General features: G+C 57.2%; 1 protein-coding gene across 1 annotated transcript in view; it reads left to right on the top strand.

Moving 5' to 3' along the window:
• Positions 1 to 22300, top strand: part of KSR2 (kinase suppressor of ras 2) — a 78940-nt gene that overhangs the window by 606 nt on the left and 56034 nt on the right. Inside the window, 4 exon segments of the mRNA XM_050318247.1 lie at positions 6353 to 6493; positions 7595 to 7745; positions 16559 to 16901; positions 16903 to 17061. Of these exon segments, the coding sequence (XP_050174204.1) occupies positions 6353 to 6493; positions 7595 to 7745; positions 16559 to 16901; positions 16903 to 17061 (794 nt within the window).

The raw sequence follows: 22300 nt of genomic DNA on the forward strand, positions 1-22300 counted from the left end.
GCATCTCCTTCCACCGGGCTGCATCCCCTCGGCCCACCTGCCTCCCCTTATCCCTGCTGCCTGGCTCCATCCCCCTGGCCTGGCTGCATCCTTTTCCCTGGGTTATATCCCTCTCGGCCCACCTGCTGTGGGGCTGCATCCTCCTGGCCTGGCTGTCTCCCTCCCACCCGGCAGCGTCCTCCTGGCCCACCTGCATCCCTCCCACTGGCCTGCATCCCTCGGGCCTGGCTGAATCCCTTTCCCTGAGCTGCATTCCCTCGGCCCATCTTCCTCCCACCCACCCAACTCCGACCAGCCCAGCTGGCTGCATCCTCCTGGCCCACCTGCATCCCTCCAACCTACCTACACCCCTCCTGGCCCACCTGCATCCCTCCATCCCACCTGCATCCCCATGGCTCATTCCCCCAGCCCATCTTCATCCCCTCCATCCCACCTGCTTCCCCTCTATTCCCACCTGCATACTCCCATCCCACCTGCATCCCTCCTACCAGGAGCATCCCCCTGGCCTGGCTGCATCGTCCCCTCCGTACTCCTGCCTCCAAAGGGGATGAGGTTCCCCTTGGAGTGTGCTGAGCCCAAGCTGGGATGAATTTTGGGTTCAGCAGGAGGTGGCTGGGCTGGGTTGAGCAGGGAATGCCCAAGGAATGTCCAGGCAGGCTGGGCTGAGCAGGGAATGCCCAGGGAATGCCCAGGCAGGCTGGGATTGCCGGGGGTGAGCCTGGAGCAGGAGCAGCGAGGCCGTGGTGGTGCCGTGACCCTGAGGAGCCGCCGGCAGGGCCGTGGTGCTGTGGGGGTGGCTGATGTGGAGCCAAGGCTGTGGGTGGGGGGAATTTTGGAGCTTGGTCCTGCTCAGGCCTTTTGGCTGGTCCTGAGGCCCCTCTGTGGGGCAGCTTTTGGCTCCAGCCCATGGCTGGAACACCCTGTCCTGCTGCTTTCACTCCCAAAAGTCCTGTGGGAGCAAGTGGGGCATTGCCACCCCACTGCTGTGCCACTTCAGGGGGGATCCCAGGTTTGGGAGCAGCTCCTGCTCTGCATCCCAGCTTGTGTGCATCCCACTCTGATCCTGCTGTCGCCTCTCCTTGGTCTGAGCCCTGTCCCATCCCACCTCTCCCTGTAGGCTCAGACAGAGCTGTTGGTCCTGGAGCGACCTCAGGAGAGGGACTGCAGCGGTTTTAGGGTGTGCAGGAGACTTTGTGGGGAGGCAAGCAGGCTCAAAACCCTCCAGTGGAACCTGCCTGCAGCTGCAGGACTATGGAAGTTTATCCCACGTGGAATGATGGCCTTGTTGGGGTCAGCACAGCCGAGGATTCCCTATCTCCCTGTCACAGACAGGACTGAGGGAAGGCAGAGCGTGGTGAAGCCCATCCTGGTGGGATTCCCCTTCCCAGCATCCTGGTGTCAGTGGGGCAGCTCAGTGTGGGCTGGATGAAGGGTTTGGAGGAGATTGGGGTGCTGCCACCCTGCAAATCCCTTGGGCTCCCAGGGAAACACCTCTCCAACCCCTATGGATCATGCTGTGCCCGCCATGGGGAGCCCTGGCATCGCCATCCCTGAAACACCCCCAAACCTTGGGATGTCTCATCCATGGGCATCCCTGCTTTCCACCACACTGCTTTCCACCACAAAACCAGGGGGATTCCCACATGGGGAGTGGCAGTGGGTGAATCCCAGGGCCAGATTCCCAATCCCAGCACACCGGGAGGGGTCTGGTGTTGTCCTGGGTTGTCACCAGTGTGAGCAGGAGCTGAGTCTGGCTCTGAGTCCCTGAGTCCCTGAATCCCTGAGTCCCTGAGCCACTGCTGCATCCCAAGGACATGACACAGACTCCAAGGCCTCACTCAGCACCTCTTCCCTTCCCATCTGGTGGCAGCAGAGCCAGGCCATAGCAAAGGGAATGGTGACCAGGAATGTGTGGACTGGGAGGGAATCTCACCTCCAGGGAGACCTCCCAGCCCTTCCATAAGTGCAAGCCTGGAATAAAATGGGTGAATCCATGTTTTTTCAGTTGATCCTCACGTGCTAAACTTTGATTTTGCTGGATTAATTAGAGGTTTTTCCTGACTTCTTTTTTTGTTTTAAACGACTTTAAGGCAGATGCGAGCATCCCAGGATACATCCTTTGGGATGGGTACCACTGCTGCAGCCTGGCTCCAGTGGCAGTCCTTGGAGCTGCAAGGCTTTTTGGGCTTGCTTGTGCCTTGGGAAAGGCTTCTGTGGAAGCCAAGGCAGTGTCTGGGATCAAAACATCAACCAACAGCACCTGGGGTGGGAATTGGGGCTGGTTGGCATCCTATGGGATGGCAGCACCGTCAGAGCAGGGGGATGGGAGCTGAGTGTCCATCCCAGAGCCCTGCCCGGGCTGTGGGGTTTTAGCCCTGTCCAGGTGTGGCAGTTGTGCTTTGTGGCTCTAAATTTGGGGTTTGGGGTGTAGGCATGGATGGGGGGAGCTGCTACCAGTGTGTTTGCCCGAGGTTGGGAACAGCAGATGGAGAAGTCGCTCGGTGCTGGGTGATATTCCCAACTGTCCTACAGAACTGTGCTCTCTGTGCTACCCCCACCCCAAGTCACAACCTGTGCCAGGGCCCCCAAAAACTGATGAGTGGCTCCAAGGATAACTCCAGGAATGGCAGTTCCCCTTCCCCAGACTGCCAGGGAAGGGGGAATCCTCCCGGGATCCTTTTGGCTGCTGCGTGAGAACGTGGATGAGGATGGGAAGAGACACCTTGGGAAGTTTGGCCGTTCCCAAACTTCCACAGTCTGTGGCCAAAGGAGATGCTGCCCTAGCACTGGGATTTGCCAAGAAGCTGTGGCTGCCCCTGGAAGTGTCCAAGGCCAGGTTGGACATGGCTTGGAGCAACCTGGGCTAGTGGAAGTTGTCCCCGCCCTGGGGGAGATGAGCTTTAAGGTCCCTTCCAACCCAAACCATTCCGTGATTCCATGATTCTCACTGCTTGATTCTCACTGTGCTTCTCCCCGGGTTACATCCTCCCAGGATTCTGGAGGGAGACATTTCAGCCCCTGTATTCCCAGGGATAGCCCCTGGGACCGTTTGGCAGCACCTGGAATAGCTGCTGTGCAGAGGCAGAGCCAACTCCCGAGCCCAGCAGGGCCTCGGGAGAGCCCTGAGAGGGAAAACGGAGCCGTGGAGAGGAACTCCCTAGCCCCGCGGTGCTCCAGGTGGCTCCGGAATAACGAGCCCCTCGGCGGGAGCCGGGAAGGAGCCGCTCCCATTGTGTCTCTGCTCCATAGGAAAGGATATTTGGAAGTGCGGGGTGACCTCTCCCCGAAGGCACGGGCTGATCCCGCTGTGCCAGGCGGGATGGGCATTCCATGGGCATTCCGGGGGTCGCTCTGGCTGGCGTAGCTTTGCCAGGTTAATTAACTCCCACCTCGCGCTCCCGCAGGTGGATTTTCCACCGCCTCTTCCCGGTCTCCAGGCAGGCCCGGCTGACGTCAGGGGAGGGGGGGAACAGCCGCCCTCCTCCTGCTCCTTGGAGACCTTGGAGACCTTGGAGAGCGGCTGCTCCGCTCCCGGTGCCTGCCGGGGGAGCGGGGGAGCAGCCGCTCCCCGCCCCGCTGGGCTTTGGGGTGACGGGAGAATCCTGCTGGGAGTGACGGGAAGAGGCTGGAAAGCCCCGTCAGAGGTGACCCCTCGTCTCACGTGGAGTGGGGACATCCCTCCCCTACCATAACCCACCCACGGGCAAGCAGGGACTTTGTTTTCCAAGGAGCTGCGGGATCCCCGGGACCTGTCGGCCCCTCCAAGGGGAAGGGGATCCCGCCGTGGTTTCATCCCGGTTTATCCGTGGAAGTTTGGAAACGGCCACAGCTCTTCCCGAGGCGCCTCTTCCCATCCTCACCCCCGCGTCCACGCAGCATCCCGGGAGGGCTCCCCCTTCCTCGCGGGAGCAGGGAGAGGGGACTGCCAGTCCCGCGGTTATCCTGGGAGCCACTCACCGGTTTCTGGGAATCCTGATCCACGTTTTGACGTGGGGTGGGGGTAGTACAGAGAGCACAGTTCCGTGGGACAGCCGGGAATATCACCCAGCACCGAGGAGAAATGGGGAACCGCCAATCCTGGAGTTATCCTCGGAGCCACCCACGGGTTTCTGGGAAAGCTGATCCATGTTTTGGGTCTTTTTCCCTCTCGCTGGCGCAGGGAGAGACACTGGGAAGGGTGTGAAAAGCGACCCCCCTGCTCCAAGGAAGGTGTTGGGGTGCCCTCCCAGTCCCCTCAGCAGCATTCCCGGCTGGACCAGAGGTGTATTCCCAAACAGTGAGGAGTGGGGGGGAATACATGGAATTCCAGCCCCTCTGCTTACACCCCACCCTCACAGCACCCTCTGTCCGATTCCAGAGGGGGAAACTGAGGCGGGGTGGGGGGGGAAGCTGAGGGGATTGTGCCACGGCAGGAGCGCAGCACAGCAGCAATTCCCACCCTGGGAGAACCTCCATCCCGGGATGAGCAGCGGCTCCAGGGAGGGACGGCACCTCTGCAGCCTCGGGATGGGGTTTTCCCTGCGGGACGGGGCCACCTCCTTGGCTTCCCTTTCCAACTCCAGCAAAACACCGAGTGCTTCGGGGCTCCACAGAGGATTTTTTGGGGATTGTTTTTCCCTGGATGGAGCCGATCCATGGGCCAGAGCACCAGCCCACTCCTGGGGGTCCCAGCTGGCTCCTCTTTGGAAGGGTTTGGGGGTGAATTTGCCCCACCTGGAAATTAAAACTCCTCCATTTTCCCCACCTTTCCCCCATTCCCAGCTCCCAGGACACCTCTGCGTGGTGGGGGTGGTGGTGGGAGCTGCCCTGTCCCCGCTCCCTGATCCCGGCACTGGTGGCTCAGCCATCACCTTTATTCCCCCCTGGGCTCCCAGAGGGGGAGCTTGGATGGAGAACAGGCAGTGGGGGGTGGAGATGAGTTTTTCGGGATGGGTTTTCCGGGTGTTTTGCTGCAGCTGTGGGAGTGTAAGGACATTTTTTGGGGAGGCAGGAGCCGCCTCTGTGTGTGTTTGAGGCGCCTGCTGCTGTTGCAGCTCTGAGGGCCTGAGGTGTGTTTGGGATGTGTGAACAGGGCTGACCCTGAAACCCCTGAAGGGTCGTGTTGGGAGAGTGTTTTTCCCTAAAAAGCAGCCCTAGAAAGGGGGTCAGGGCTCTGCAGACCCTGGGTGGGGGGAGGGTGGGTGGGAAGGGAGGTGAGTGGCTTTGCTGTTCCTGTCTCTCTCCTGGGTATTAATTTTCAATAATTAATCCCTGTTAGCCAAGTCAGGGATTGGGAAAAACTGCCTGGCCGAGGTGTCTGGCTCCTGGCAGGGCTGTCATCCACCTGGAGGGGGGAACTCTGGGGGTAATGCCAAGCCCTGTGCCCGTCACCAGTTGGTACCATGAGGGGAGGGACCGGGAGAGGTAGGAAAGCTCTCCCAAACCCAACAGTAGCATTCTCCCATTTCTCTACCCCAAACCACCCCATATTTTGCCCCTGTATTTTTGGGGGGTGCAGTAGCAGAGGCACAGCCCCACCTGGTGCTGCTGGGGCCGGGGGATCACCCAGCTGGAAAAGCAGGAGCAGCAAATCCTGGCAGCTTCTCAGCAGGGAAAGGAGAGGGGCAGGAGCTCAGTAGCTTTATTTTGGGAGCTGCAAATGTCACCTCGTGGTGGGAGAGCTTGGGGGGGACAATCAGGGCTGGAGTGGGAGGGTAAAAAGGAGCCAAGAGAGGTTGTGGTTTCAGCCCTGGTGATGAGGAGCAGTGGGAGGAAGGAGGGAAGAAGGAAGTTTGGGTGTAAGAGAGGGGAGTGTGTTCTTTGGGGGGGATGTTTGGGGGGTCCCTTGGCACCAAGTCTGGGTGTAAGAGGAGTGTGTCCTTTGGGGCATGTTTATGGGATCTCTCTATACCAAGTCTGGGTCTAAGGGGAGCGTGGCCTGTGGGGGATGTTTTGGGGGTCCCTTGGCACTGGGTGTAAGAGGAAAATATGTCTTTTGGGGGATACTTGGGGGTCTCTCTATACCAAGTCTGAGTGTAAGGGAAGTGTGTCTTTGGGGGATGTTTGGGGGGTCCCTCTATACTAAGTCTGGGTGTAATACTGGGGAGCGTGGCCTGTGGGGGATATTTGGGGTGTCCCTCTGCACTGAGCCTTGCTGTAAGACTGGGGAGTGTGTCTTTTAGGGGATGTTTGGGGGGGTCCCTTTGCACTTGGGGCTGGGAACACCAGCAGGGAATGTGTCCCATGAGTGCTGGGCAGCGAGTGGGGTTGCTGTGGGTGCGTGGGAGATGCAATGTCTGTCCCCTCTGTCCCACCCCACACACACACCAGGGGTCATCCAGGGGATCCCAGGGGTTTTTTCCTTCTTTTCCAGAGCAAGCTGGTGAAGTACTTCAGCAGGCAGCTGTCCTGCAAGAGGAAGGTGGCCCTGCAGGAGCGCAATGCCAAGCTGGAGGGCTTCCCCCAGCTCCTGCACTGGTTCCGCATCGTCGACATCCGGAAGGAGGTCATGGAGGTACGTCTGGAATTCCCTCCGTGGGCCCTGTGGTGGGTTTGGGGTCCTGACCCTCTCCAGGGGCGTTTTTTCCAGGGGTTTGCAGATCCTGACCCTCTCCAGGGGTGTTTTTCCCAGGAGTTTGTGGATCCTGACCATCCTCAGGAGTGTTTTTCCCACGGGCTTGGGCGTCCTGATCTTTTCCAGAAGGGTTTTTCTCTGGGGTTTGTGAATCCTGACCCTCTCCAGGGGTGTTTTTCCCAGGGGTTTGTGAATCCTGACCATCTCCAGGAATGTTTTTCCCATGGGTCTGTGGATCCTGATCTCTCCAGCATGGTCTTCCCAGGGATTTATAGATCCTGACTGTCCCCATGGGTGTATTTCCCAGGAGTTTGGGGGTCCTGACCCTTTCCAGAAGGGATTTTCTCTGGGGTTTGTGAGTCCTGACGGCCTTCCAGGGTGTTTCTCCCAGGGATTTGGGGGTTCTGACCCTCTCCAGGAGTTTTTCCCAGGGTTTTTGAGTCCTGACCCTCTCCAGGGGTGTTTTTCCAAAGGGTTTGTGGATCCTTGACCCCACGACTATGTTCCACCCACCAGCAAGGACACCCCATGGATGTTCCCAGGAGTTTGTGGATCCTGAACCTCTCCAGGGTTGTTTTTTCAGGGGTTTCTGAGTCCTGACCCTCTCCAGGAGTGTTTTTCTTAGGGGTCTGTGAGTCCAAGGAATATTTTACCCAGGGGTTTGGGAGTCCTGACCCTTTCCACAGTGGGGTTTCCCAGAAGTTTGTGAATCCTGACCCTCTCCATGGGTGTTTTTCCCAGGGGTTTGTGGGCCCTGACCCTGAAGCTGCCAGTCCCTGTGTGTTCCCAGGGTGGGGCTGGGTTTTCCTGCTGTCCCCAAAATGTCCTGGTGCTGAGCCGGGTCTGGATACACCTGAAACTGTGCAAAAACCTGGGATAAAGCTCAGGCTGCAGCTGTCCCACCTGGTTGTGTTGGAGATTGAGATGGAACACGAGGAATTTTGGGGGTGTGACCCGAAGCCGGTGGGTTCTCCCGGGTGTGCCCCGAGTCTGGAGGTGGGTTATTCCCATTTCCTCACTCCTGCCCCATTCCCGCCTCAGGAAATCGCCCCGGGGCAGCTGAGCCTGGAGGAGCTGCTGGACATGACGGATGACCAGGTCTGTGCCACCGTGGAGAAGTTTGGGGCCAACAGCGAGGAGTGTGCCCGCCTGAACGCCTCTCTGTCCTGCCTCCGCAGCGTCCACAAGTCCGGTGAGTTGACTCCAGCGGGATTGGGCTGGATCCAATGGGATTGGGCTGGATCCAATGGGATTGGGCTGAATCCAATGGGATGATGTTTAACGAGGCCAAGTGACATGTCCTGCCCTTTGGCCACAGGCTGGGGACAGAGTGAGGGCAGAGAAAGGGACCTGGGGGTGCTGAATGTGAGCCCGGGAGTGCCCAGGGGTGTTTCTTGGCATCATTCCATGGCATCTCGGCCTGGATCAGGAACAGTGTGGCAGCAGGAGCAGGGCAGGGATTGTTCCCCTGGGCTGGGCACTGGTGAGGCCACACCTCGAGGGCTGTGCCCAGGTCTGGGCCCCTCAGACAGGAGAGACACTGAGGGGCTGGAGCGTGTGCAGAGAAGGGAACGGAGCTAGGAAGGGGTTGGAGCAGCAGGAGCGGCTGAGGGAGCTGGGGGGGCTCAGTCTGGAGAAAAGGAGGCTCAGGGGGGACCTTCTGGCTCTGCAACTCCCTGACAGGAGGGGGGAGCCAGGGGGTGTCGGGCTCTGCTCCCAGGGAACAGCAGTAGGACAAGAGGGCACAGCCTTGAGCTGCACCGGGGGAGGGTCAGGTTGGACATCAGGAAGTTCTTCCCAGAGAGAGTGATCAGACACTGGAAGGGGCTGCCCAGGAGGGGGTGGAGTCACCGTCCCTGGGAGTGTTTAGGGACAGACTGGGTGTGGCATCAGCGCCACGGGCTGGGTGACACGGTGGGGTTGGGTCACAGGTTGGACTCGATGATCTCAGAGGGCTTTTCCAACCTGGTTGATCCTGGGATTCTGTGAGTCAGAGCACCCCTGTGCCCTTGGGCTGGTCGGGGTGAGTGGCACTGTCTTGTTGTGGTGACACAGGAGTGTGGCTTTAATGCACTGGCAGAGTGTTTTCCATGGATTGCAGAGCTCCTGCATCCCTGGGGCTTGGTGGGCACCCACTGCCTGCAGGGATCATCTCTGACCTGCTGCACTGAAGGCAGCCCTGGGGTGGAGGATTTTGGGGTGCTGGTGGGGTGCCCCAGCAGTCAGAACCCCCTGTGCTGGGCTGATCCCCCAGCGTGGGCAGCAGGGCAGGGGGGATTCTGCCCCTCTGCCCCCTCAGGTGAGACCCCCCTGCAGAGCTGCCTCCAGCCCTGGGGAACAGCACAGGGAGCACGTGGAGCTGCTGGAGAGAGGCCAGAGGAGGCCACGGAGATGCTGCCAGGGCTGGAGCCCCTCTGCTCTGGAGCCAGGCTGGGACAGCTGGGGGGGTTCACCTGGAGAAGAGAAGGCTCCAGGGAGACCTGAGAGCCCCTTGCAGGGCCTAAAGGGGCTCCAGGAGAGCTGGAGAGGGACTGGGGACAAGGCATGGAGGGACAGGACACAGGGAATGGTTTTAAACTAAAACAGGGGAGGTTTATATGGGATATTGGGAGAAACTCTTCCCTGTGAGGGTGGGCAGGCCCTGGCCCAGGTTGCCCAGAGAAGCTGTGGCTGCCCCTGGATCCCTGGAAGTGATCCAAGGCCAGGATGGATGGGGCTTGGAGCGACCTGGGCTGGTGGAAGGTGTCCCTGCCCGTGGCAGGGGGTGGCACTGGATGAGCTTTAAGGTCTGTGCGGTGCCAGGCGGTGGCAGCAGAGCTCCGTTCCCAGTCTCCGCTCGAAGCTGCTCCTGTTGGAGCCGAGCGGGGCCGGGGCTGCCCGAGGGTGCAGCGGGGGCTGTGCAGGGTCCGGCTCTCCAGGAACCACCTCCCAGCTGAGCCTTGATGGGTCATCGTGGAATCACAGAATCGTTCAGGTTGGAAAAGATCCTTCAGATCACGGAGTCCAACCATCCCCCAGCACTGCCAAGGCCACCACTGACCCCCCCTGTCCCCAAGTGCCACATCCACATGGATTTTTAAATCCCCCTCGGGATGGGGACTCCACTCCTGGGCAGCTGTGCCAGGGATGGGCAGCCCTTTCCATGAAGGAATCATCCCTGATATCCAATCTAAACCTCCCCTGGCACAGCTTGAGGCCATTCCCTCTCCTCCTGTCCCTGTTCCCTGGCAGCAGAGCCCGACCCCCCCTGGCTCCCCTCTCCTCTCAGGGAGTTGCAGAGCCAGAAGGTCCCCCCTGAGCCTCCTTTTCTCCAGGCTGAGCCCCCCCAGCTCCCTCAGCTGCTCCTGCTGCTCCAGCCCCTTCCCAGCTCCGTTCCCTTCCCTGCACATGCTCCAGCCCCCACTGGCACAGCCCACACCCGTGGATGGTACCACGGGAGCAGTGCCACGGTGCCAGCTCAGGGGGAGCACTGCCAGCACAGGGGGTGACTCTGGGGCAGCAGCAAGGTGGGTTTGGGGAGGGGAATTCACTTTTGGGTGAGCCTGGGGGATCAGGGACACCCCATTTCACAGTCTAACCCTCCCACTGTCCCTTTCCCAAGGATTCCCCTCCTGGTCCCAAGCTGGGTGATGGCTGTGGGCTGTTTAGCCGTGGCCCCTGCTGGGACCCTGTAGGGGGACCCCAGTCCTGCCAGATCCCCCTGATTTGGGGACCCCAGACCCCTCTGCCTGTCTCCTGTCCCTTCTGGAGGGGCTTCTCCAGCAGAGCTGCACTCCAAGGGGTGGGAGGCTGGAGAGGGAGCCCAGAGGGGTTTCCAGCTGGAAACCTCTGCAGGTTCAGAGCAGCCCTTGGGGACAGCAGGGGACAGGGCTGGTGGGAAGGAGGGTGATGTGGTTTCAGTGAGGAACATCTCCAGGGGGCCAGCAGCGTCCCCACATCACCCCTGCTTGGCACAGCATGTCCCAGAGAGGGGTCCCAGTTCCTGCCCTGGAGGGGTCTTGGCCAAATCCTCCAGCTGTGGGTGCTGGAGCCCCTCCAGCCTTCCTGCACGGCCTGGCACACTGTGGCAGTGCCAGGGGACACTGGCAGAGGGACCCCTCCACTGCTGCAGCCACTCCCACCCCGAAGTGGGGATGGCTGAGCTTGACAGGCACCCCTGGAATGCTGTGTCCAGCTCTGGGCCCTCAGCTCAGGAAGGACATGGAGGGGCTGGAGCAGCTGCAGAGAAGAGCAGTGAGGCTGGGGAAGGGACTGGAGCACAATTCCCATGAGGAGAGGCTGAGGGAGCTGGGGGGGCTCAGCCTGGAGAGGAGGAGGCTCAGGGGAGACCTCAGCACTCTCTGCAACTCCCTGACAGGAGGGGGAGCCAGGTGGGGTTGGTCTCTTCTCCCAGGAACCAGCAGCAGGACAAGAGGGTTCTGTCTCAAGCTGTGCCAGGGGAGGTTTAGGTTGGATACTGGGAAGAAATTCTTTACAGAGAGAGTGCTCAGCCATTGGAATGGGCTGCTTAGGGAGGGGGTGGAGTCACCATCCCTGGAGGTGTTTAAGGACAGACTGGATGTGGCATGAGTGCCATGGGCTGGGTGACAAGGTGAGGTTGGATCAAGGGTTGGACTGGATGACTTCGGAGGGCTTTTCCAACCCAACTGATTCTATGATTCCATGATTCTGTTATTCTGTGATTCTATGATTCTGTGATTCTATGACTCTGTGATTCCACGATTCTGTGATTCCCTGTGGAGCACAAGTCCCTCCACACTCTAACTCCCTAAATCCAGCTCCTCCTGCACTCCTGCCCTCCTCCCCTTTGGCATTTCCACTAAGTCCCTGTGCTATTTGAGGAAGGGCAGCGGTGCCACCCCCGGAGGAGCCTGGGGAAGGCTCTCAGCTGCTCTTTGGTTAAACCCCTTTGACTTTTAAAGACTGTTGCAAACAAATCCTGCTTTCCCCCCTCCCGCCAGCCGAGGGAATTCCCTGCTTTGCTTTGGAAAACCCACCCCGGCCTTTGGCTCAGCAGCTGCAGTGAAGATGCTGAAGCATCTTTGGTTCCTCTGGAGGTTCCCAGCGGGATGGAGGATCCAGAGGGCTGTGGGATGCTGGCTGCTCCATTTGCTCCTTAATGGGGCAGGTGATGGGGGTGCCAGCGTTGCTGGTGGCATGTGGCTTGGTGGCCCACTGGGTCCCTGCAGGAGGGAGTTTGCTGCTCTCTCTCGGGGCGTGGAATGTTTGTCTTTCCCAGCGCTCCATTTAACTCCATCCATCATCCCGCTGCTCCCGGGGGAGCTGCTGCTTTGTCCCTCTGGCATTGCAGAGATGCTGCAGTGGCCGTTCCTGCTGTGCTGGAGGGGGAGGTTTGGGATCCTTGGCACTGCCAGTTGGGGTGGGTCCATGCCTTGCTGGGCACCACACGCCTGGAGTGCATTTCCAGTGGGTGACACCATCCCAGGGGCAGAGCCTGAGGGATGCAGGAGCTCCAGGCAGTGGAGAAGACTCAATCTCCCTGAATTTCTGGAGGATCTGGGGTCAGAGAGCTCCACCCAGGATGGCAGCTGGGCTCCCTGTATCCTGCTCAATGCAGCATTCCCTGTCTCTGCCGGGTCAAATGGATCCATCTCAGGATTCCCCCTCTTTTTGTCCCCTGGGAGAGTGGGAGCACAGTCCCTGCCTTTCCTGGAGCTGGGAATGGTGGGATCTCTGGCCAGGCCAGGGTGAGACACTCACTGGCTGAGCCAGTGAGGTGGATGGTGGGAGCAGATCCCACCCGGCTGCTCAGGGCCAGATCCGAGATTCCCCACAGCCCAGGCAGCGTGTTTTGGTGGGATGCAGGATTGGGACTGGTGGAACAGCACTACTGGTACCCTGGGAATGTCCCCTGCGACTGTTGGGGACAGCTGGGACTGAGCAGGGTGGGGCTGTGGCTCTGGAGGAGGGGCACTGATTCCATGCTGCATCCATCCATCCATCCATCCATCCATCCATCCATCCATCCATCCATCCATCCATCCATCCATCCATCCATCCATCCCTCCCTCCCTCAGCTGGATTCCATTGGATGCTGAGCTCCTGGTTGGCTCCACAGCTCCCTGAGCACCAACTTGTGAGATTGGCACAGCCCTGAGAAGCTGTTTGGGAGCTTCACCTCTGGGTGCTGTGTGGGATGGGAGGGTGGAAAAGCATCCCAGGAAGGCAGGGACGCTCCCTTGGGATGCAGTGCTGGGATCTCAGATGCCCCAGAAGGGACCTCAGATGTACCAGCGTGCCTTTGAATCTGCATTGATCTGCATTTCCTCTCCTTGCAGAGCCAGAGGCCGTCCTAGCCCTAAAAATATAATTAATGAACAAGTTGCAGCCCCTCTAAAATCCATAATTTCTTGGCAAGGGCAGCAGTGGCCGATTTCTGGATGCCAAGATTTGTATTAATAAAGCAGGAACGAGGTTCTGCATTAACCTTTCCCATCAGTCTTCATTTAGCGAGTCATTAATTAGAGCCATCTAATTTCCTAGGCCAGTTCTGCCCGGGCAGGGGAAAGGGGCTGGATGCTGTTTCACGGTGATGAATTTTGCCAGGATGCTGGAAAAGGAGACACTTCCCATCCTGAGCATCCAGGGAAAGCCCTGGAGCACCTTATAAACCAAAAGCGTTATATTTATCAAACATAGTGGCAAATCTATATCCCCCCCACCCTTTATTGTGTTAACAAGCCTGTATTGGATTTTCCTGGGCGGTGGATCTTTCCTCTTGGAAGTGGTTATTTGATCAGCAGCCGAGGCGTTGGGTTTGAGCTGGGAATGGGATTAATTTGATATTAAATAAGAGCTGAGCGGGGCCTCTGAGGCTCGAGGGGTTGATGGGCTGTGACTGGTGAGTTCTGTGTGCAGGTTATTACCGATCCTACCGGGAGAAACGAGCTGGAGCTGAATACTGAGGAGTTGCCGCAGCCCTGGGAGTGGCTTGGGGACAGCGCAGGGTCAGCCAGGGCCATGAGCAGCAGGAAAAAAGCCCCTGGTTGGGGCAGATTTGGACGTGGTGCTGCTGCTGCGGGGTCGAGGTTGGAAGAGTCAATCCCTCCTGGTGCCCCGGGGTGATGCCAGAGTCTGTTTGGCCCCACGGTGAGGGTGTTATCCTGGGATTTTGGTGCAGGGAGAGGTGGCCGTGGGGACAGAACCAGCCACCAGGTGGGTGTCCCCATCTGCTCACCTGGGAAGGTCCTTTGGGAAAGGGGAAGAGCGCTCTGAGCAGCGGGGCTGCCCCGGCTACCCCCAGCTCCCACAGCAACATCCAATCATCCCCAGGGTTTTATTGGACAAATCAAAGCAAAACTTGCTTTTCATTGCTTGGAGAGCGTAGAAAACAGGTGCCATTTTCCCACCTCTGGATCCATCTCTGGATCCACCTCTGGATCCAGTGGTTCCTCGCTGCCTCCTCTTCCCAGGAGTTGCTTTTCCTGTTGCTTTTTAATGAAGTGGTTCAGGAAAAGCTTCTTCCCTGCTGAAGTTGGGTGGAGAGAAGCAGGGAGGCAGCACCGAAGGGATCGATAAGGATTTATCCAAGGGGCCCATCCCACCCTTTGGTGGCCACGGGGAAAGCAGAGGTGGCCCGTGGGGAGGGGGGTGGAGTGGCTGTGACTAATATTCCAACAGCTAATTAACATTTCTGACACAAAACCAACCCCAAATAAGTCAGGTTTTTACGAGCAAACAGCCCTGTGAAAAAGTGGCCGAAGGGGACTTTCCGTGGTTTTTCCAGCTGGGAATGAGCTCTGGCGACGCCGCGGGGGGAGCGCCGGGAGGGAGCGGGATCCGAAAGCGTTTAACAAGCTTTGCACAGAGAGGAGCTCGGGGATATTTCTGTTATTTGGTGCTTTTTTTTTTTCCCTTTCTAAAGCGCATTCCCGGTTTAAGCCGATCCCGTCGAGTCGCGTTCCCGCTCCCTGCCGCATTCCCGGCTCGGGAATAGGTTTTCCCGGTTTTCCCGGGGGATTATTTTTGCTCCCGGCAGCATCCCAGGGACAGGGGGACAAGGGGCCGGCCGAGCACAGGGAGATCCTCCCGTTAATCTCTGTTAATTAGCGCTAATTAGCGGCGCGCGGGCGGCTCCGAGTTATGCAAATCCAGGCGCGCGGGGCCGCCAATGGGACGCGCGGTCATTTGCATATGTGCGGGGCGATTTGCATACGCGCGCCGTCCCCCGGCGCGGGTTAATTAAGGGAGCATTTAATTGGGGTGACACTGGTGGCCTTGGGGACAAAGACCGAGCTGATGCCCGGTGTGGGGGTGGCCTTGCTGGAGGTGCCTCCACCCCTCCCCCACTTGTCACCTGCCGTGTCACCACCTGGCTGGGCCCTCTTGGTGGCCCTGTGGTGGCTTTGGGGCTGCAGCTCCATCCTGCAGCAGAAGTTTAATTTTTGTTTTGTTTAATTTTGTTTTTTAAATAGTTTTATTTATTTTTATTCTTTTTTGTGTGTTTATTCCTTTCTTTTTATTTCACATGTTTTTCACTATTATTTTTAGTTCCTTTATTGTTATTTCTTATTTATTTTAATTAATTTACGTATCTTTTTAATGGTTTCAAGTTTTAATTTGAATTTATTCACTGTTATTTCTATTTATTTTAATCAATATATTTTATTTTAAATGTTTTTATTTTAAATTTTTATTTTCTTTATTTTTTATTTGTTTTAATTAATTTTATTTTAAATGTTTTTATAGTTTTAAATTTTTATTTTCTTTATTCTTCTTTCTTCCTTATTTTAATTACTTTCATTTCAATTTTTAAATTATTTTTATTTCTTTTTCTTTCTTCTTTATTTTAATTAATTTTATTTTAAATGTTTTTATTATTTAAAATTTTTATTTTCTTTACTTTTCTTTCTTATTTATTCGAATTAATTTTATTTTAAATGCTTTTGATATTTTAAATTTTTATTCTCTTTTCTTTCTTATTTGTTTTAATAAATTAATTTTATTTTAAATGTTTTTATAATTTATTTGTCTATTTTCTTATTTTTATTTATTATTTATTTTAATTAATTTTACTTTCAATATCTTTTAATTTTTATCTTAAATGTCTTCATTATTTTAAATTTTAACTGACTTATTTTAAATCCTTATTTATTCACATTAACCTTAATTTCTGACATTTTCAATTATAACTCCACCCTTTAATTTTTCAATCAAAACATTCCCAGGCAAAGGCGAGAGCAGCCAATCAACAACCCAAGCAGGGAGGGGAAGGAGATGCTGAAAAAGGAGGAGATTTGGGGTTATTTTGGTTTTCCTTTGGGGGCGATCAAAAGGCATCTGCCCCTGGCAAAGCCCTTGGGTGAGACCCCGGAGTGTGTTCTCCAGAGAAACCATGGATACCCCATCCCTGGAAGTGTGTGAGGCCAGATTGGATAAACTTGGAGCAACCTGGGCTGGTGGAAGGTGTCCCTGCCCGTGGCAGGGGGTGGGGCTGGATGGGCTTTAAGTGCCCTTCCCACTCAAACCATTCCATGATTCTGTAACATGGAGAAGCTTCTTGCTGGGCTGTGGTGCCAGGGTGGAATCATGGAATGGTTTGGGACCTTCAAGGACCTTAAAGATGATCTTCTTCCAGCCCCTGCCATGGGCAGGGACATCTTCCACGGAGCCCAAGTTGCTCCAAACCCCATCCAACCTCACCTTGGACACTTCCAGGGATGGGATATCTTAAACACTTCCAGGAATGGGATGTCCTGAACACATCCAAGGATGGGATGTGTTGAACATTTCCAGGGATGGGATGTCCCAGACACATCGAGGGATGAGCAAGGAATGAGCAGGGCAGGAACACCTTCCACCGCTCAAGATGTCCCAGGGATGGGATGTCCCAAACACATCCAGGGAGGGGATGTCTTGATCACTCCCTGGAGTGGGACCCCTCAAACACATCCAGGGATGGGACATCTCGAACACACCCGGGGTGAGTGGGTAACGTGGATCCTCTCCCGCCCCACACGGCCGTGTCTCTGTGCTCTGTCGCAGGCGGGAGCCTCTCCAAGCAGGACTGGACCATCCAGTGGCCCACGACGGAGCCGGGCAAGGAGAACAGCCCCGGGTGCCAGGCGGAGCCGGGGCAGTGGGCACGGACGCACCTCTCGCAGAGCCCCAAGGTCCAGCCCAAGTGCGGGCAGCACCACTGCCACGGGGGCTCCCCCCACGCGCCCCTCTACACCCACGTGGACCGACTGACCGTGGAGGCTCACCCGGGGCTGTGCCCGCCCCTCGAGTCCGGCCACCGCTCGCTGCCGCCGTCCCCCCGGCAGCGCCACGCCGCCCACACCCCCCCGCGCACCCCCAACATCGTCACCACCATGACCCCGCCGGGGACCCCCCGTGCGCCGCAGGAACAAACTGAAGCCCCCCGGGACGCCCCCGCCCTCCTCACGGAAGCTCATCCACCTCATCCCCGGCTTCACCGCCCTGCACCGCAGCAAGTCCCACGAGTTCCAGCTGGGCCACCGCATGGACGAGGCGCACACCCCCAAGTAAGTGGGTGCCACGGGGTGCCGGGGGGTGTTACAGGAACGATTCCCGTCCCAGCTCCGGGGGGAAGGAGCTTTTATCCCTAAATGTTGGCGCGTGGTGTCTCTGTTTGAGCTCTGATGGGGGACATCCTTTGCGGTTCCGGCATTCGGCAGAGATATCGAGGCGGGGGAGGGGATGGCATCTCCTTAGCTCCCTCCTTTTGGGAGCGCGGGGTGGACGAGGAGCATTCTGAGGGGCACCAGGGCTGCTGGCTGGCAAGGGCCTGGAATGCCAGAGCGTGGGATGGGTGGGCTGGACGCGGGGGGCGTTTGCGGCCGCAGCTCAAGGATGGCCGTACGAGCCGCGCTGTGGCACGGCAGGACGGGAAGGGTCATCTTCCAGCTGAAGTGTGGATTTATGGATATGGAAAGCCTGATGGGGATGACAGTTTATATCCCGGCCACCTCCCGGCGTGTTTTCCGTCCCTGGCGGTGTCCGGAGGAGGCTCTCCGGTCTCTGCCCACATTCCCGCTGCTCCTGCTCTGCGGCTCCGGTGCCGGCAGAGGCTGCTGCTGCGCAGGGAAAGGATTCCCTGGTGCCAACACTCGCGCTCCATCTCTTTCCACCCCTTTTGATGTCCGTGCTCAGAAACCCCTTCTGCTGCCGCTGTAGGGGGGGTGGGGGGGGAAAGGGGACCAGTGACCGCCTTGGTGCATCATCTGCTCCCCCCGAGGATGGAGTGGCTGCTCCCTGCTACCCTCCCAAAGCAGGAGCCCCAGGACAAACTGCCCCGTTGTCCCTAAATTTGGGGTCCTTGAGGATAAAAAGGCCGTGCCAGAATCCCGGGCAGGGCTGTGGTGCAGCCTGGTTACTCTGGCACAGCAGCTCAGACCCTCCTGCCCATCTGCGGTGCTCCAGCTGGGACATGGGAGGAGTCAAACCCCTCTGTCCTCCTGAGCTGCTCCAGCTGCCCTGAGCTCCCCTTGGATTTGGGGTGGCAGATGTGTCTGGAGGCCTCAGCACCGTGGTGTCACTTGTTCCCCCATCGCACCCCCGGGGCTGTGGTGGCTGCTGGGCCGTGGTCGTTGCACAAAGTGAGGGTGGTCACCCTCCTTCTCCCCTGGGCTGGGAGGTTTTGGTCTCTAAAGGCTTTTAGCTTCTGGAAATTAAATTATTTCAGCTGGAAAATGCCTCTTGTAAGACCACCCCAACCCCCCTTGTGCTCAGGCATTGGAAAGTCATGTTTTCTTTGGTCCATCAGAGAGCAACACCAGGGCTGCAGGAGGGAACCCTCACTGAGCTGCCCTTCTCCTTCTCCTTCTCCTTCTCCTTCTCCTTCTCCTTCTCCTTCTCCTTCTCCTTCTCCTTCTCCTTCTCCTTCTCCTTCTCCTTCTCCTTCTCCTTCTCCTTCTCCTTCTCCTTCTCCTTCTCCTTCTCCTTCTCCTTCTCCTTCTCCTTCCCCTTTCTCCTCTCCTGCTTTTATTTGCATTTCAGCTCCCAGTCCATCGCTCTCCCCTCAGCCAGCGCAGTCCTCGCTGAGGACAAAGCTCCCCTCTGGTCCTCCCACCCTGGCTGATCCCCAAGGTGGGTGGTCACCACATGTCACCCTGACATCCTTGCCCCAGCCCTGGAAGTGCCCAAGGCCAGGTTGGATAAACTTGGAGCAACCTGGGACAGTGGGAGGTGTCCCTGCCCATGGCAGGGGGTGGAATGAGACCATTTTTAAGCTCCCTCCCAACCCAAACCATTCCAGGATTCCCTGTGCTGGTTTAGATGAGATATTAGGAAGAAATCCCTCCCTGTCAGGGTGCTGAGGGGCTGGAATGGATTTCCCAGAGGATGCCCCATCCCGGGAAGTGTCCAAGGCCAGGTTGGAGCAATATGGGCTGGTGGAAGGTGTCCCTGCCCATGGCAGGGGGGTGGAATAAGATCATCTTTAAGCTCCCTTCCAAACCAAACCACTCTGTGACTCCTCTGATTCCTGCCCAGCTCTCTCCGGTTTTCCCAGTGTCTCCAGTGCTCCCTTCCCGGTGGTGCCAGGCAACCCGCACTCCCGATCAGCGCATTAACGGAGGAAGGAGCCGACATGACTCGGGCTCTGCTGTGCTCACACCCCACCAGGGGCCACCGTGGCGCTGCGGGAGGACCCGGCTCGCCGAGAGCTGCTGGGAGAAGCGGGGAGGTTCATTTGCTCTGATGGCGCTTAATGATTTTCCAGGAGACAACCACTAAATCCTGCTTTCTAATCCCATTAGTGTTTCGGGATCGTAATTAGTGCGTTAAAGAGGCAGCTTCTTCTTTCCTCCAGCGCAGGCATGTTCGAGTCTGAGTTGTTTATGAGCCTGGATGTGGTGGATCAGACGTCTGGAACAGAGGAAAAGTGGCTTTTTGGGGCTGTTCTCAGCTAATTCTTGTTTTATAGCCATGCAGTTGTAGGGTGGGGGTGTTAATTTTCACCCTTCTGCGGTGTCCAAGTCCTCTGTGCTCTCTGCAGGAGGGTGGGTTCCTCCAGACCTCGAACATGGAATGGAGCTCATCCCTGGGAGATGATTTCCAGCCTCCTCTGATCAGCCCCTTCTGGTTCCAGCTCTGCCACTGGGCTTTGCTTTGGACTGGGGCTTTCTGTTCCCGGTGTTCCAGCGTGGAGGGAGGTCCTAGACTTGAGAGCTGATAGTTTGAGGACACTCCTGGGGATCCCAGGTGCTGGGTGGGATCTCCTGGGCTCTGGATTTACCCCCCTCCTGCCTCTCTGCAGACCGCTCTCTGGTAGGACCCATCAGGTCGGTGTCCCTCAGGCTGGACTGTAGAATCACAAGGTGGTTTGGGTGGGAAGGGACCCTAAAGATCATTTACTTCCAGCCCACAGTGATGCCTTCCACCAGCCCAGGTTGCTCCAAGCCCCCTCCAGCCTGGCCTTGGACACTTCCAGGGATCCAGGGGCAGCCACAGCTTCTCAGGGCAACCTGTGCCAGGGCCTCCCCACCCTCACAGCCAACAATTCCTTCCCAATCTCCCATCTATCCCTGCCCTCTGGCAGTGGGAAGCCATTCCCCGTGTCCTGTCCCTCCATCCCTTGTCCCAAATCCCTTTATCCCTTTATCTCCTCCCCAGCCATCCCCCATCCCCGGATGGGGCCAGGTAGACTCGGCAGAGCCAGGGAAGCCCTTGGTAAAGGCACAAAGGTCTGTCCCCACGACCTGTGGCTTGGGATGGATGGAGGGAAGCTCTCAGGGCACTCTGGGGCTGCTCCCCCAGATTTTTCCACCCCAACACCGACAGAAAAGTAAACCACCCCCAAATATTTGCGGCAGCAGCAGCCACCAGTTCTTCTCTGCAGCGAGGCCCCCACGTACCACTGGACTCCTAAACCCGCACGAGTGTTGTGTCCTGGGCCTTATTTCCGGCGTTTAATCCGTCATTTTTGTGCCCCAAGGCCTTCTGGAGCGGGGGTTAAGCGGGGGTGGGTTGTTTTTTTTTTGAGCTTGCAGTTTCCCTGCCCGGAGTCTCCAGCTGTTGGCCGTAACTCGGAGGTACGGAACATTTACTCCCAAAAAGATCCCCCGGCTTCCATAAATCCACGGTCCGTAAACGTCTCCCGAGCGGCCCTGAAACGGAAACAAACCATTTGGAGTGGCTGATAATATAATAGCCCGTTTAATAGCTCATGAATTCCACGGGCCATTTAAATCTTCCAGGGATAGTTAATGATTATTCACCGGGAAGGAGGTGGGGAAGGAACAAACTCAGAATGGAGGGGCTTAAAAATACAGAGTTGTGGAACACTAAAGTCCAGCTGGTTCAGGGTGAGGTGTGTTAACCCTTGGAAGGCAAGGTCTGCCCTGGGGGGTCCTGCCCAAAGAGGTGGTTGGGTGGTCTCTACCCTTAGACCTGTCCTTGGACTCATCCTGTGTCCTTGGACCTTTCCTTAGACCAATCTTTGTACTTAGACCCATCCTTTACCTTTAGACCTGTCCTTGGACCTGACCTTTGTCCTTGGACCCGTCCTTTGTCCTTGAACCCATATTTAGACCTATCCTTTGTACTTAAACTCATCCTTAGACCCATCCTTCATCTTTAGACCTGTCCTTGGACTCATCCTTGGACCCCTCATTAAACCCCTCCTTCACCCTTTGACCCGTCCTTAGACTCCTCCTTCATCTTTAGCCTTGTACTTAAACCCATCCTTCATCTTTAGACCCATCCTTAGACCCACCCTTCATCTTTAGGCCAGTCCTTAGACCCATCCTTCATCCTTGGACCCCTCACTAGACCCATCCCCTGGTCCATCCTTTGTCCCTGCCCCGTCCTTGGTGCCCTTCCCGCTGGGAAGGGGCGATGAGCCCAGACCCTCCTCTGCTCCCCAGCTGTGGCTCCTGTTGCCAGGCCGGCGTGTGGCCCAATCCCTGAACTCTGTGGCCTCCAAGGAGCAGCCCAGGGGGAGCAGCTGGGAGGGTGGCTCAGGGCGGATCCACAAGGAATTCCAGCAGCGTGAGCTGACCGGGCTGAGCCCTGCAGGAAGTGCTGACCCATCCCCAGGGGACACGAAGCAGCTGCTGTGGAGCACAGCCTGTTTTTGTGGTGCACCCAGGCCGGGTTTGGGCTGGGAGGAGGCTCCTCTGGCTCCAGGCAGCCTGATTTTGGATAAGTTTTCCGTGAAGTCTCCTTGCCCTGCATCGTTGCAGTCACATCCCAGGTGTTCTCGTGGAAAATCCCGTGGATTCAGAGCCTTCTCATGGTTGTTTTCCTGCCCTTCAGCCCCTTTGGCACCAGGGTTGTTCTTTGGGGTGGGTTTTCCCCACCAGGATGTCCTGGGTGGGTGAGGTCAGCTGTGGCGTTCACATCTGATCAGGTGATAGAACACGTCCCCAGCTTCTTCTTTTCCTTTTTCCTTGTTTTATTTCCAACTCTGAGCCAACTCCCAGCTCAATCCTCCTCTGTCCTGTGGGTGTTTTTCTCCATCCCACAGAGAAATCCTTTGGAACAGGACCTTCCCAGTGGCACTTGATGAAGTCCTGCATCCTCCTGGGACCATTTAGGCCAGGGTTCAGCCACGGGCAGGGACACCTTCCACTAGCCCAGGGTGCTCCAACCTGGTCTTGGACACTTCCAGGGATCCAGGAGCAGCCACAGCTGCTCTGGGCAACCTGTGCCAGGGCCTCCCCACCCTCACAGCCAACAATTCTTTCCCAATCTCCCATCTATCCCTGCCCTCTGCCAGTGGGAAGCCATTCCCTGTGTCCTGTCCCTCCATCCCTTGTC

The sequence above is a fragment of the Myiozetetes cayanensis genome, unplaced genomic scaffold, assembly GCF_022539395.1.
Source record: "Myiozetetes cayanensis isolate MyiCay16 unplaced genomic scaffold, myiCay2020 scf21, whole genome shotgun sequence".
NCBI lineage: Eukaryota > Metazoa > Chordata > Aves > Passeriformes > Tyrannidae > Myiozetetes > Myiozetetes cayanensis.